Raw genomic sequence first — 14,934 nt, 5'->3', positions numbered from 1 at the left:
ACGTCACTTGCGTTGGACCCCCCTCGCTCAGTTGGCACGGCCGGAGGCTGAGTCCGGAGTGAGAACCGGGACAGGTCAGAGCCGGGAGCCGGGAGCGGGCAGACGGAGCCCGGGAGCCGAGACAGCAGAAGTCGGGGGCACGGAGCCAAGCGCACGGAGAGCCCGAGGGCTGAGCAGGGGAGGCCGGAGCCCGGGACGAGACCCGGAGAGCGGAGCGAACTCAGCGGTAATTGCCCGGCGGGCTGGGCCGGCCTCGGCCTCGGCCGTGCGCGGGGGAGACGGTGCGGGGCCCCGCCCCCTCCCGAGGACACAGCAAGATCCCACCGACTGCACTGCGATTGATATTCGGTTCGGGGCAGAATGTTGGCCGGGGGGGGTGTTCCTGATAGGGGCTCGGCGAACTTTTGCACTGCTTAGATTGGCATTGCAGCTCTCCCTTGGCATGCCCTGCCTGGGTGCTGCACCCCCTGATCCCTTCCTGCTGCCCTGTGCCCTATCTGGGCACTGACTCCATGCCCTGTCGGGGTGCAGCCCTGTTGAGGTGCTGCGATGTCAGGGTGAAGTGTTGTTGGGGTGCTGCACTGCTGCCAATCCTGAAATCTGGCAGTTCAGAATAAGCTGTTGGTATATCTCTGAGAGCGGAGGCGCTCAGATAAGGAATTGTCGCAGTTGACTGCATCTGTAGGCGGTGAAGCTTCCTTGGCTAGTGATGTAACTTGATCTGTTTATCTTTTATACCAGGTAACCATTTGCTGAATTGATGGAGCTTTGGTGTCTCATTGCTGGCCTCATAGTGTCGGTGGTGGCAGTGCCCATCGACAGGTCAAAGAAAACAGATGAGAAGCAGATCAAACCAGAATCACCGGTGGGTGTGTGATTGTGTTTAGCTATGTGCTTCTTCCAGTGACTGTGAGTGGGATTCTTAGCTAAAATTGTTTTTGTTTCAATGAGCTAGCCCAACACAGATCAACTTCATGGCAGATGTTCTTAGAACTATGCAGGAAGAGGCCATTCAACCCATCAGGTGCATGCTGGCTCACAGAGGGGCAATTCCGTTCGTCCTATTTCGCCTTTTCTATTCCTCATACCCCTGCAAAACTATTTTCTTTCATACATCCCCAGCAGCTCCCCTTTGATTTGTTTTGCCATTAGATCTTTGGGATATGGGAGGAGATATGTGATCACATAAACATGCACACTCCTGGCAGATAGTGCCTGAGGTTGAGATCAAACCCAGATCCTTGGCAATACACCACCTGCTGTGCCACCAATGGGCAATGTTGAACTATAGCCTAATCTGAGCAGCATCCAACATTGTGTAGTTCTGCTGCAGGGTCTCAACCCAAAATGTGGACAGTCCCTCTGCCTCTACGGGTGCTGCCTGACCTGCTGAGTTCCTCCAGCAGTTTGTTTTATGCTCTAAATTCCAGCATCTGCACTCACGTTTGTCTCCAGTGTGTAGTTCTTGTACTTTGACCTCTTTCTATGCTGTTACCAATCATTCGACCCTTTTAGTCCCAGCCCTCTGCAGGAGCAATACTGTGACTTCCAGTCCCCTGCCCTTTCCCCATAGCTAGATACGTTTCCCTTTTCAGTTAGAAGTCATGAGTGATTCTACGCCAGCACCCCATGAGCCAGTGCATTCCAGATACTAGCCACTAACTGTGGAAAATAAAAATGTTTTTTTGTCTAACATTGCCCTTGATTCTTTTACTAATTAACTTTAAATCTTCTGCAAATATTTGCTATAAGAGTAGAGACAAGGCTGAAGAGGAAGATATTAAAAATGGAAATGACAGGCTGTGACAGGAAGCAATAGAGAGTACAAGTCAAATGGAAGGTCAATAGATAAGACCAGAGGTTTTAAAAAAAAGAGATAAAACTGCAGGTTCTGTTTCTGAGTGGATGTAACATTTGAAACAAAACAGATGAACTCCAAGTGTAACTAAAAGTAAATCTGTTCTGATAGCCAATACAGAGACGTGGCTGCGGGATATAAATTGGGACCTGAACATTCACATGTAAGGATAAAATAGATGAATGGCTTTGCTAATTAATGAAGGTCTTAGTGCAACAGAGGGTGGTGATGCAAGTTCAGGAAACCAAATGCATAAGAGGTTTGGGAGGATATAAGAAATGATAACAGCAAGAATTCACTTGTGGGAGTGGCGTAGAGGGGATCTTCATATTACACAATTTATACATTCCAATGAGAAAGAACATTTTCAGTGGAAGGACCCACCGTCGTTATCTGAAAATGTTAAAGGTAGTTTAAATCTAAAAAGTTTATGCAAAGGCAGGTGGCAGTCTAGAAGATAGAATAAAATATGGAAAACAGCAAAAAATGACTGAATGGGGCGTGAGATAAACATGGTTGAAAATAGAAAATAAGAGTTTCTATTGGTCTTTAAATATGGAAAGTGAGTCTGAGAAATTATTAATGGAAAACAGCGAGATGGCAGATGAACAGGATTTTGCATCAGTTCACTATAGAGAATATAAGTAAAATTCTGAAAATAGCTGTAATCAAGAATTGGAAAGGAAGGCAAAACTCAGGAGGATTACAATCATCATGCAAGCGGTAGTGAGCAAATTGCTGGAGCTGCAGGCTGACAAGTCTCTGGGCCCTGATGGACTTTGTCCTAGTGCCTCGATTTTAAAAAATGACTAGTTGACTGGTTAGTTTTAATTTTCCAAAATTTTCTAGATTCAGCGAAACTAGATTGGAAAATAGCAAACACAACTACTTAGTTCTAAGAGGGAGGGAGCAAAACCAGGAAACTACAGCCCTGTTGACTTAACATCTGTCATAGGGTAAATTTTAGACACTTAAAGAGGTTATGGCAGGAACATGTAAAGTTCAAGGTAATTAGGATAAGATTTCTTTATTAGTCACACATACGTCGAATCACATAGTGAAATGCATCTTTTGCATAGAGTGTTCTCGGGGCAGCCCGCAAGTGTCACCGTGCTTCCGACGCCAACGCAGCATGCCCACAACTTCCTAACCCGTACATCTTTGGCAAGTGGGAGGAAACCGGAGCACCCGGAGGAAACCCACGCAGACACGGGGAGAACATACAAACTCCTTACAGACAGCGGCCGGAATTGAACCCAGGTCGCTGACGCTGTAAAGTGTTACGCTAACCACTACACTACCATGCCTAGGCAAAGGCAACATGGTTTTGTGATAGGGAAGTCTTGTGTGACCAACGTATTACACTTTTCTGAAGTGGTAACAGGTACTTCTGGATAAAGGGTTACTGATGGATTTATGGAAGGCATTTGATATGGTGTTGCATCTAAGGTAATTGTGACAAATAAAACCTCATGGTGTGAGGATGTAACATACAGAAGTGAGTGGCTGGCTGACAGGGACAAAGTATGCATAAACTGGCCTTTTTCCGGTTGGTACAATGCAGCAAGAGATGTGTCACAGGAATCAGTGCGGAGGTCTCAACTTTTTACAATTTATATGAATGACTTGAATGAAGGCGTTGAAGGTATGGAGACACAAGAGACTACAGATGCCGGAATCTGGAGCAAAAGAATTAAGCTGCTGGAGGAATTCAGCAGGTCGGGCAGCATCTGTGGAGGGAAATGGACAGTCGATGTTTCGGGTCATGACCCTTCATCTGGACTGCCATGTAGAAAACCTAGAACCTGGAACTACTGGGTTGTCTTCAAAGGAAAAGTTAACCTCGTTAACCAGTCCTTCTAAGGACTGGTTAACCAGGTATGTGCTGGAATTTAGAAGGGTGGAGCAGATTGAACCATACAAGAGTCTTAGTGGGGTGGAGTGAGGAGGATGTTTCCTTGTGGGAGAATCAAGAAAGATGTAGATGTAAGGAAGTGCCCATTTATGTCCTTTTTTCCCCTCTTTTGGAAGGTCGTGGTTCCCCTCAAAGGGTGGTGGAGGTGGAGTCTGATTATTTTGAGGGCAGAGGTTGACAGATGAGGAAAGAATTGCCAGTTACTGTTCACTTCACATGAGGGAATTTCTTCCTGACGTAACTAGAACCAGGACATTCAGGGGTTTTGTTGTACCCAGTGTTCTCGACTCCACCTACCTACCCTGTCCACTGATCTTATAACCATCATCGACACATTGATAAATCACCCTTTAATCTTTCTCATAAGGGAATTTTCTTTTGAGGAATTGCCTTTTCTCAAAACATTGTGCTTTCAGTGCTGGTATCTTCCAACAGCAGCATCGCTTTATCCCCTTGTACTCCATCCTAGTCTGTCATCTTCTCGGATCAAAGTGGATGATCTCGCAGTAGCCTGTATGGACTGCAATCTGCTGCAGTTTTGCCTATTTATTGACTCTTTTTATTCCACTCATAATATTTCTGCTCTCACTACATGACTGCCTGTGCTAATTAACTTAGAGTTATCTGTAAAATTTGATATACAGCTCACCTTTCCGTTATCCATTGATGGGGATGATGAAGTCCAGAGGTAGAACACTATTTGTCACAGCATGCTGATTATGTCAATCTCTCTCTGTTCCCTCCACCAAACTGCCCCACCCTGATGCATTTTTTAAGTTATTCTGTTTCTTCTATTTTTCTAAAAATATGTCAAAATGAACTTAGTTCCATCCAAAGTTGCATTCACTGGGTATGGGAGGGCCACACACACTGGCTAGATAAACAAAACGTTGCTGCCAGAGTTTCTTACCTCCTTGTGGTGCCCTTGGCTCTGACCTAGAGGTGTGATCTGATTGTCCACTTGCTGTGTTGCAGGACACAGGCTTGTATTATGATCGTTACCTCCGTGAAGTGATCGATGTCCTGGAGAATGACCCCCACTTCCGTGAGAAGTTGCAGACAGCCGATGTGGAAGATATTAAGGTCAGTGAGAGGGTCAACCAGAGGGGCGTCAGTGTACTGGATCAGCACGAGGGCATGTGGGGTCGACGGAGTGGGTCAAATTTTGGGATCCTGGATCCAAACTCTCATGAGATGTTTGTGAGATGGACCTGAGAGGGTAAGGATCAGGATCGAAGTCCAAGGGGAGGGAGAGAATCTTGGGCAGGGGGTCTGGGGATCGAGTGGGGGGAGGAATAATGGCTGGGCATCTAGTGTGGGATCTGAGAAGTGGGTGAATTGAGGGGGAAAAGGTCAGTGGGGAGGGAGAAGGAGAAACACACCCGGGGTACATGGGTTCTGAAAAAGGGGGCAAAATTGCAAATGGGGAGCTGGCATTGGGTATTGTGGCTGGGGGTCTCAGTATTTGTCCTGTGACATTGGAAGGTGCCCTAGCACTTGAGGAGAGGAGAATCACGGGCGGAGTGTTGGCTTCTTGGGTCGGGGTAGGATTGCAGGCAAGTTGTTGGGGTCTCGAGTAGCAGTTGGAATCGGTGGCAGGGTATAGGACTAGTACATGGGATCAAATCCTTGTGGGCAGGGCATTAAGATTGCGGGACTGCTGAAGGAATTGGGGAACCGCAGGCAAGGTGTTGGGTCTAACAGGGAAGTGTGGGCAGGCTGTGTGTTGGAGGGTGTGCTGATCCCCTTGTCATTGAAGTGCTGGTTTGTTCTCCAGAGTGGAAAGCTGAGCACGGAGTTGGATTTTGTCAGTCACCACATCCGAACCAAGCTGGATGAGCTGAAGCGGCAGGAGGTGTCCAGACTGCGGATGCTGATCAAGGCAAAGATGGACGCCGAGCAGGGAGAGAGTAATGGCATTTTCTTGCATTGACTCGGAGTATAATGGAGCCTGCTGTAAGGGTGGGGAGGGCTGGTTACTTTACCAGGCAAAGTGTGAACAATGACCACTGGTTGGAGTGAATTCCAGGAGCCCAGGAACCCACTGCCTGTTTTTAAAAACTCCATAAATGACTGATAAATCACACAGCATTAAATCTGACAGCCTGTGTTCATTCACTTTCCCTCGCCTCCCTCCAGATGTGCAGATCGATCACCTAAACCTACTGAAGCAGATTGAACATCTGGATCCGAAGAATGCCCACACCTTTGAAGCTCGAGACTTGGAGCTGCTGATCCAAGCGGTGGGTATGCGATATTCTGGGGGGTAGCGGGGGCTCTGTTGCTGTTGGGAATCCCAATGAAAAAAGCAGTGCCTGGCTCAGAGTGTCTGCATCACTAAGCCCTGGAGGGGAAGGTGACTGTGGAGATGGGAGGAAGGGCAGTAGCTGCTAACAGACCTGTGGGGGGTGAGGTTAGAGTCGTACGGCACGGAAATGGGCCCAACTATTCCATGCTGGCCAAGATTCCCATCTAAGCATGCGTTTGGCCCATATCCCTCTAAACCTATCCTATCCATGTACCTGTCCAAGTACCTGTTAAATGTTGTTAATGTACCTGCCTCAACCACTTCCTCTGACAGCTCATTCCATATACTGACCACCCTCTGGGTGAAAAAGTTGCCTCTCGGGTTTCTATTAAATCTCTCCCCTCTCACCTTAAACCTATTCCCTGTAGTTCTTGATTTCCTCAACCCTGGGAAAAAGACTGCACATTCACCCTATCTATGCCCCTCATGATTTCATACACTCTATAAGATCACCCCTCATTCTCCTATGCTCCAATGAATAAAGTCCCAACCTCCTCAACCTCCCTCCATAACTATGTTCCTCGAGTCCCAGCAACATAAATCTCCTCTGCACTCTTTCTAGTTTAATGACGTAAGGTTGTGGATCTGTGAGCAGGGCTAAGTGGTGACTGGGGCGGGATGAGCTGTGGCTTTACCTGTGAGCCTTTGGTTGGGCAGGGACATCAGACACTTTTTCCTATGGTGCAATGACACCTACTACTGGTCTGGATCTGCAGGCCACCAAGGATCTGGAGCACTATGACCAAGCCCACCACGAGGAGTTCAAACGGTACGAGATGTTGAAGGAGCATGAGAGGCGGGAGTATCTTAAATCGCTGGACGAGGAGAAGCGCAAAGCAGAGGAGGCCCGGTTCCAGCAGATGAAGCAGAAGCACAAGGAACATCCGAAAGTCAATGTGCCGGTGAGGGCAGAGGGTGAATGCTCACTGGGGATGGGATGGTTTAGACCTTCGACCTGGGCAGGAGAGAGAGAAAATCCTCCTTCAATCCACCCAGAACTTTGCTCGTGATCAGGTGATTAATAAACTTAATTGCAGCCTTGAATCTCGCATCCAAAATTACTGATTAATTGACAGCATTCACGTAAACAGATCTTTGCACTCCAGTTTAATTTGCTCAGTTGCTCACTAGCAATTCCTTCTATTACTGTAAACTCCTCTGGCCTCTGTCGCACACACACACTCCCGCTCACAGACATGAACCCTCATTTGGTCGGTGGCATTGAACTTGCACCTTTCCCATGGAGTCACCTTCTCCGTTCACATCCTTCAAACTTCTGGGTTCTTGCTGGATTGTTTAGATCAGGAATTTGAAGTGAGGGGTTAGTAGGAAGTCTTCTGACCTTTGCTTTTGTCATTGTGATAGGGAAGCCGGGACCAGCTGAAGGAGGTGTGGGAGGAAACGGATGGCCTCGACCCCAATGAGTTCAATCCAAAGACTTTCTTCAAGCTGCATGGTAAACAACATGGGCCTCCCCAACCCATCCCAACCACCTCCTTGTGGTCAGGCTCACGATATTCCCTCGTGCCGTGCAAAAGCTCGATATTGCCAGTCTCCCATGGTCATTCAGTGACCCTCTTCCAACGTCATCCCTCTGCTCCATCTCCTGTGATTGCACTATGCAGCCTTTGCCCCCCCCCCCCCCCCCCAAAACATCAGTCTTCCTCACTTTGTGTGATCCCTTGCCCCTTCCACATCCCACCTCCCAGGATCTTGGTGTAGCCCCTCCCCTGACCCCCTCTATTTCCCAGGATCTTTCTGTGACCCCTAACCTCCTCCCCCATCTTGAGGGTCACTCTAAGCCCTTCCTCTGTGTCATTGCTCCTCCAACCTCCCACCCTCCCCATGTCAGACATCCGTGTAAGATCAACAGGTTCTGCCCTGTTCCTGAATCTCACTGAGCCCCACCCCAAACTTGTTTCTTTTGCAGATACTAACAGCGACGGTGTGTTGGATGAACAAGAGCTTGAAGCTCTGTTTACAAAAGAGGTGAGGTGCTGAATCTTTGAGACACCAGGGCAATGTACATTGGTTCTGGTTGCCCTGGTCCTTTTTGCCAGCTGTATGTGGCTACGCATGTGATCACTGAGAGCTGCACGCCTCCCACAAGTACATCTCCTGACTTGTAGTCTGAGCTCACTGACAGGATGACTAGAGGGCGTGTTGTGAGACAATTTTGAGGTCTCGAAGGACAAGGACTCTGAACACAGTCTTAGAGTTAAATGACTTACTTACAAAGGCAAATGCGGGGAAAAGGTAACGGGGCGACACACACACACGTGTGCACCGGTGATAGCGAGCATGGGAAAATCGTAACAGGGGTAAAATACACACACACACACACACACACACACACACACACACACACACACACACACACAACTAACTGGGTACATATAATCAAGGAACAGTCAATATGATACCTGCCACCCCTTGACTCAGTGCAGGCAAGGCTCTATGCTACCAGGGATACTAACTAATTTCTCCAGCGCCGTTACACAGTTACTTGGCCTGGAATGAAGCAGGTGCTCCTAACTTCTATTAAACAGTGCACAGCTTACCGACAAGGCATCCCTCAGAGACAAAAAAGAGAGAACCAAGTACATGTGGCACTCTTTGTAGTGCTGGAGGGCTGGGGGGTCCAGCCCAGGTGGTTCAAACAGGCCAATGGCCCGAGGCCAGGTACAAAGGTGCTTAAAGGGACCAATGGTCAAGTGTGCCCTGATGGGTGGTGTGGACCCAAACCTTGATTGACAGTGGTGTGTCTTCCGACCAGGTAGGGGCAGTGCTGTCACATGACAGCCACGACCCTCCACAATACAGGGTGACACAGTGACCATGTGTCAAGGCCTGTGGACCATGGTTAGTTGCCTTTGAGAGACATAGTGGTTATGTTACCCCTCTGCCTGTCCTTCCGCATGGCTTGGTCCACTTCAGCACTCCCGCTCCACTCGCCTGCCCCCACCACCAAGTCTTTCCGCAATTTTCACTTGTCTAATTCATTTTTAGCATCTGAGCATCAGACAGGGCTTATTGCCCCCGGTTAGCTGTCCCTGAAATGAGTGGCTTGCTCAGCCATTTCAGAGGGTATTTAATAGTGACGTAGGGTGTGTCTGGAGTCACACATAGTCCGGCGCACGTAAAGGCATCAGGCTTCCTCGCTGAATGAGGGCAGGAAGGGTATTTTTGAGATCAGGATTACGATGTTTTCTCCAAACTCCAGATTATTAACTGAACAAGTTCCCCAGCTGCCATGGTGGGATTGTTAGTCCAGGCCTCTGGAGGACTTGCCCAGTGATTTAAACGCTGTGCGACCTCCATATCCCATAGAATTGGTGGTACCATTCACCTGGATCATCTTAGAGTTAATCCTGTGATAGACAGGCAGTATCTCCTGTTGGACTGGTCAAATTTCGGTAAGGCTTTGGTGATCATTGTTGGGCAGTCGCAGAATGTGCTCCTTACGTGTTCTCACAAAGTGGGTGGAGGGGGGATATTGGAGTGGGGGGCATTAATTGTTCATCTCTCAGTTGCTGTGAGAATCTGAACCCTGTAGATATTAATAAAACTTTGTTTGCATCACCCCCCCCCCCCCACTCGCCAACCCACACACAAAGCTGGAGAAAGTTTACGATCCCAAAAACGAGGAGGACGACATGATAGAGATGGAAGAGGAGCGGCTGCGGATGAGGGAGCACGTGATGAATGAGGTGAGTAACGTCCTGGGCTGAGAAGAGCAGAAGCCAAGGCTGAGACGTATGATCTCTGAGGGACGTCTGGCGCTGGTCCTTGCTGTCTGATTTTTACACAGTATAACATTGTAATCGTTCTTTCGTCAGAGTGCAGGATTGTGGACCCTTAAGGATATAATGACTAATTGCTCTATAGCATGACTAAGTGAGTTTAATGGGATCTAAGGTGCAAACATTCTGGCTGTAGCATCAATTCTTCCTGAAGTAGAACCTTTGAGCCTGCTGCACCATTCCGGAAGATCATGACTAATCCCACACCTCACGTCCTCAGTTACCCAGTTTCATATTGTAATATTCATTTAGGGACATGGGCGTCACGGGCTGAGGCAGCATTAACTGCCCATCTCTAGTTGCCCTTGAGCAGGTGGTGGAGAGCTGTCTCCTTGAACCACTGCTGTCCTTGAGGTGTGGGTGTACCCACAATACCGTTAAGGAAGGATTCCAGGATTTTGACCCAGTGACGGTGAAGGGACAGCGATATATTTCCAAGTCAGGGTGGTGTGTGACTTGGAGGGCCACTTCCAGGGGGTGGTGTTCCCGTGTTTTTGCTGCCCTTGTCTCTCTAGTTGGTAGAGACAGTGGGTTTGGAAGGGTTATTAACCTCAGACGTGAGTATAACAACTGAGCATCCACGGCTCTCAGACTTGGGGAGTTTCTGAGGTCCAGAACACTCTGGCCAAGTTAACCTCCTCATCTCAGTCTTAAGTGGCCACTAGTGCTCAACTTGCCAGCTGGCGGTAATGGTCTGTCAACGCCTGCCCTGTCAACCTCACGTTTCAATTACATTGTGTCTTATTCATCTGCTCCAGGGAACACAGGCCCCTTCTACTCAACCCGGCACTTCTTTCTAGCTTCCTGATTTATTTTCGTTGTTACTGAAGTGCAGTATCAGAAGAAGGCTGCTCAGTTTTGGTAATCCTGTGTGTGTGTGTGTGTCTCTCTCCCCCCCCCCCCCCCTCTCTCTCTCTCTCTCTCTCTCTCTCTCTGTCCCTCCCTCCCTCCCCCTCTCTCTCTCCCCCTGTCTGTGTGTGTGTGTCTCTCTCCCTCCCTCCCCTATCGTTTCTATTTTAAAAGTAGCTCCTCCACCTGATTTCCAGTGGGGAAAACCATGTCCTGAACTCACTCTGCCTTTTAAAACCTGGAGTAGTGACCCTAAAATGGACCGGACACAATTCCTGACTGCTTGATCCTTCAACTCCTGGCTATTTACTTGCTCGGCAGGTTGACACCAACAAAGATCGGTTGGTCACCCTGGATGAATTCCTGAAATCAACAGAGAAGAAAGAGTTCCTGGAGCCAGAGGAGTGGGAGGTCAGTGTCTGACTGCCTGGGGGGAGGGCAAGGGGGCAAAGCTGTTGTGGTGGAAAGACACCGGACCACCCTGGCAGTGTGGGATCATCTGACCGGTAACTCTGCTCTATGTCGGGTTTGATGTGAGGTGGGGGTGGGAGAAGTCGTGGCTGGTGCTGGTGATGGGTCAGAGCTGTGTTGACTGGGGGGGGGGGGGGGGGGGGGGGGGGTGTGCGGGGAGTGTTGGTGCCTGGGGTTGCTGAGGGATGAGGATTTTGGGGATGGTGCAGTTCTGGGTTGAAGGGCTGCAGTCACACTGTGTGAATCTGTTGGGCCGGTGGGCGATTGAGAATGCTGCCTGTCCACTGAGCCTCCTCCCGCCTTCTCGTGGAGCAGACACTGGATGAGACCCAGATCTACACGGAGGAGGAGCTGCGGCAGTACGAGCGCGAACTCGCTGAGCAGGAGGCTGAGATTGCCCAGAAGGTGGACCAGCTGAGGAGAGAACACGAGGACCTGCAGCGGAGGCAAAGCGAACTGGACGCCCAGAAGAAAGAATATCAACAGGTGACGGCCTCCTGCAAACAGTCTGGGGTTTAGTCAGCGGCCCAGCCGCCCCTGTGCTGGAGTGGGAGAGGAAGCAGGACATCACCTAAGGGCAGCACAGTGGTGCAGCTGGTAAAGCTGCTGGGTCTCAGCTCCAGCAACCTGAGTTCACAAGATCACAAGACAAAGGAGCAGGAGTAGGCCATTCGGCCTATCGAGTCTGCTCCACTACCTCACCATGAGCTAAACTATTCTCCCATCTTGCACCAACTCCTGGCCTTTTCCCCATATCCCTTGATACCCTGACTAATTAGATACCTATCAATCTCCTCCTTAAACGCTCCCAATGATCGGGCCTCCACAGCTGTACGTGGCAACGAATTCCATAAATCCACGACCCTCTGGCTAAAGAACTTTCTCCTCATTTCTATCCCGACCTCTGGTGCTGTCTGAGTGGAGCTTGTCCATTCCCCTGTGACCACGTGGGTTCCCACTGGGAACTCGCATTTTCTCCCACATCCCAAAGATTTGCGAGTTGGCAGGTTAATTGATTCAAATGAGTTGATTGTCACATACACCAGGGTGCAATGAAATTCCTTGCTCGTGTGAAGCTCGCAGGGTAAACAGTATCCATGGCAGTAATAAATACAGCAACGAGTGCACAACAGCAGAATGGTGCAAAGATGCTATTGCAATCCGAAGCAGTGCTGGGAGCAAATGCTGAAGTGACAATAACTGCTGTAAGTTGCCTCTGGTGAGAAGGCGATTCTGGGGGTGGAGAGGGAGGGTTGCTAGAAGTTGGAAGAAACTGAAGTGGGATTAGTATAAATAGCTACTTGGTGGCCTCGGGACCGAAGAGCCTGTTTCTGTGACTGCACTTCCTCGTGGTGACCATTGCAAACTATCACTGGCAATGACTGCGACCCAAACACTCCCTTCCCCAGGTCCTGAGATCCGTTGCTACTGAGGGAGCTGGTTCAGTATTGACCAGCAATCAGACCACTGCTTGGCCAGTGAGATTGGGACCATTTGTCCTTCTGCAGACCAATCACAGTGACCGTCCCAAATCTCTCAAAACAAGATGACGGTTGCTACGTCACGTACTCAGCGCCTGATGGTTCCCCCCTGACTGCCCTCTCTTGTGACCCAGGCCCTGCAGCAGATGGAGCAGAAGAAATCCCAGCAGAAAGGCAAAGCCCCCCCTTCCGGTCCAGGAGGAGAGCTGAAATTCCAACCCCCTGACGCACCTGCAGGTAAGGAGATCTGATGGTGAGGCGAGGCACCTGTCTGTGATTCTGACAATGGGCAAGAAACTGGGGCAGCTGATTGGTGGTGTTGGTATCTTTATTGCCTATGTTCAATGTGTATACCTGTTACCAGGATATTGCCTGTCCTGCAGTGTTGTGTCCTGTCCCATTGATACCTTGGAGTTGAAAACCTTCTCTGGGCACGATGGCATTGCACAAGACTGAACACTGCCGTATTATTGACCAGTGGGCATGTAGGTCTGTGGCCAAATCACAATAAAGTCTTGCCCAACATGGTCAACTGTTTACTGCCCTTTGAAATGGCATAGGTGACTTGGGATGGGCAATAATCGTCAATCCATAATGATTTAACGATCCTTTGTAACTGAAAAATACCACATGCAAATGTCAGTGGTTGTAGGTGACGTTAGACCTAGCCAGGATCTTGCTTATCTTGGAAACTGATAGCACAGAGGGTCATTTGGCCCAGAGTGTCTATTGTCAGACCACATGGAGCACTAAACAGTCCTGCTTTCTATTGTAAAAATAGACGTTCAATGCTCAATACCATCAGCAGAAGTGGGATCAGACTCAATGGCAGACTTCTTTGAAGGCTAAGCCCTTCTGCTTTGCCAGTTGTTAGCTTTGAGTAAACTTGTTGCATATCTGGATCTTTCAGATGTCCGAGCTCCAGTCAATGAACCAGCACAGGTACAGCCTGAGGTAGAGAGAGTTGACCATGCACCTGGGCACCAGGGTAACCAACCACTGCCACCTGGGCACCAGGCTGACCAACCACTGCCGCCTGGGCACCAGGCTGACCAACCACTGCCACCGGATCACAGAGAAAACCAACCAGCACCAGCTGCTCATGTTCCGGTGGAGAAGCAACCAGAAGCAGCCGTGGCATTATAGTGACCTCAAACTTCCAACTGCCCATAAATCATTATTGGAGACAGCAGGATTTAATCAGGGGTATTTATCCTTTTAAATCTGTGAGCCAGTTATATAAAATATTTTATAGTCCAGACCCTGTACCCTTCTTATGTCCCCATCTCTCTCGTTTTGAACATTGCTATGTTTCCCTTTCCTTCTGACTGGGAGTGTAGTCCCACTCATTGCCACCCACTGGTCACAGCAGGTTGAGTTGAGAGGAAACTCCTTACTGTGTACTGGGCAAAAGGGCAGCGGTCAAGATTTTTCCCTCATTAACTCAAGACTGTAGTGGAGGAGAAGCTGGTGTCCGCGTCCGTGCTATAGACAAGTGATCACAATGATTCGGTTCTGCTGCAATGTGTTCAGATGCATCCATGCGACAGCACACTGTGTAAGCAGCTAACGTGCCCCAATTTTAATTTTTTTTTCCCACTTACTTTGAATGGATCCCTGTGTGTTAAGGTGTTTTAATGTTTTAGAATATTCTGTGATATTACAAAATAATTTCAAACCTGTGCACACAGCAATAGAGAAAGATATAAATTAATGGTGGAAATTCTGCCAGAGGAGCTTGAGGTTCCTGGCCACGCTGTCTCTGTGGAAGGCAGTGAGGGGTGGAATGGAGCATCTGATTTTTAAAATAATGCACTTTTGAAGCATTTGAAGCAAGGTTGAGAATTGTGTGTTTTGATTAATGAGCATTTGTGAAATAAAGGGTGTGACTGGGCCACGTGTGGCTGTGCCTTCTTTTACCCTTCTCTGAAGTAGAACATATACATAGATGAAGGACTAGTTACAAGCCAGTCTAGCTAATGTGTGCACTTGAAAAGGGAACCTTGATCTGTCAAAGGCTCTGCTTATAACTCCCTCTCAAAGCCGGGAGTATTGAGATTACTGGATCTTGTAACTTTGCCAAATTTTGATTTACGAAGGAGCAGGAATAGATCATTTGGACCTTGAAGCTTGCTCGATTGTTCACCAGCAGCATAGCTGACCTTCAATCTGACCTTCCTGCACTACCCTGATATCCCTTGATCCCCTTAACATCCAGAAATCTGTCGATCTCTGTTCTAAATGAACTC

The 14,934-nt window shown here is 48.7% G+C and overlaps 1 protein-coding gene across 1 annotated transcript; it reads left to right on the top strand.

Moving 5' to 3' along the window:
• On the top strand, nucleotides 1-14,579 carry LOC127585630 (nucleobindin-2-like). The gene is made up of 13 exons (XM_052043241.1): nucleotides 1-226; nucleotides 742-865; nucleotides 4,749-4,856; nucleotides 5,551-5,683; nucleotides 5,913-6,016; nucleotides 6,798-6,983; nucleotides 7,447-7,537; nucleotides 8,012-8,070; nucleotides 9,699-9,791; nucleotides 11,055-11,144; nucleotides 11,520-11,690; nucleotides 12,820-12,922; nucleotides 13,596-14,579. The coding sequence occupies exons 2-13, from the start codon at nucleotides 761-763 to the stop codon at nucleotides 13,829-13,831; spliced, it is 1,479 nt and encodes a 492-aa protein (XP_051899201.1). The 5' UTR covers nucleotides 1-226; nucleotides 742-760; the 3' UTR covers nucleotides 13,832-14,579.
• Nucleotides 14,580-14,934: the final 355 nt, after the last annotated feature.

The sequence above is a fragment of the Pristis pectinata genome, chromosome 33, assembly GCF_009764475.1.
Source record: "Pristis pectinata isolate sPriPec2 chromosome 33, sPriPec2.1.pri, whole genome shotgun sequence".
Taxonomy (NCBI): domain Eukaryota; kingdom Metazoa; phylum Chordata; class Chondrichthyes; order Rhinopristiformes; family Pristidae; genus Pristis; species Pristis pectinata.
Note: the sequence above shows the minus strand (reverse complement) of the source record. Positions and strands in the feature narration are given on the sequence as shown.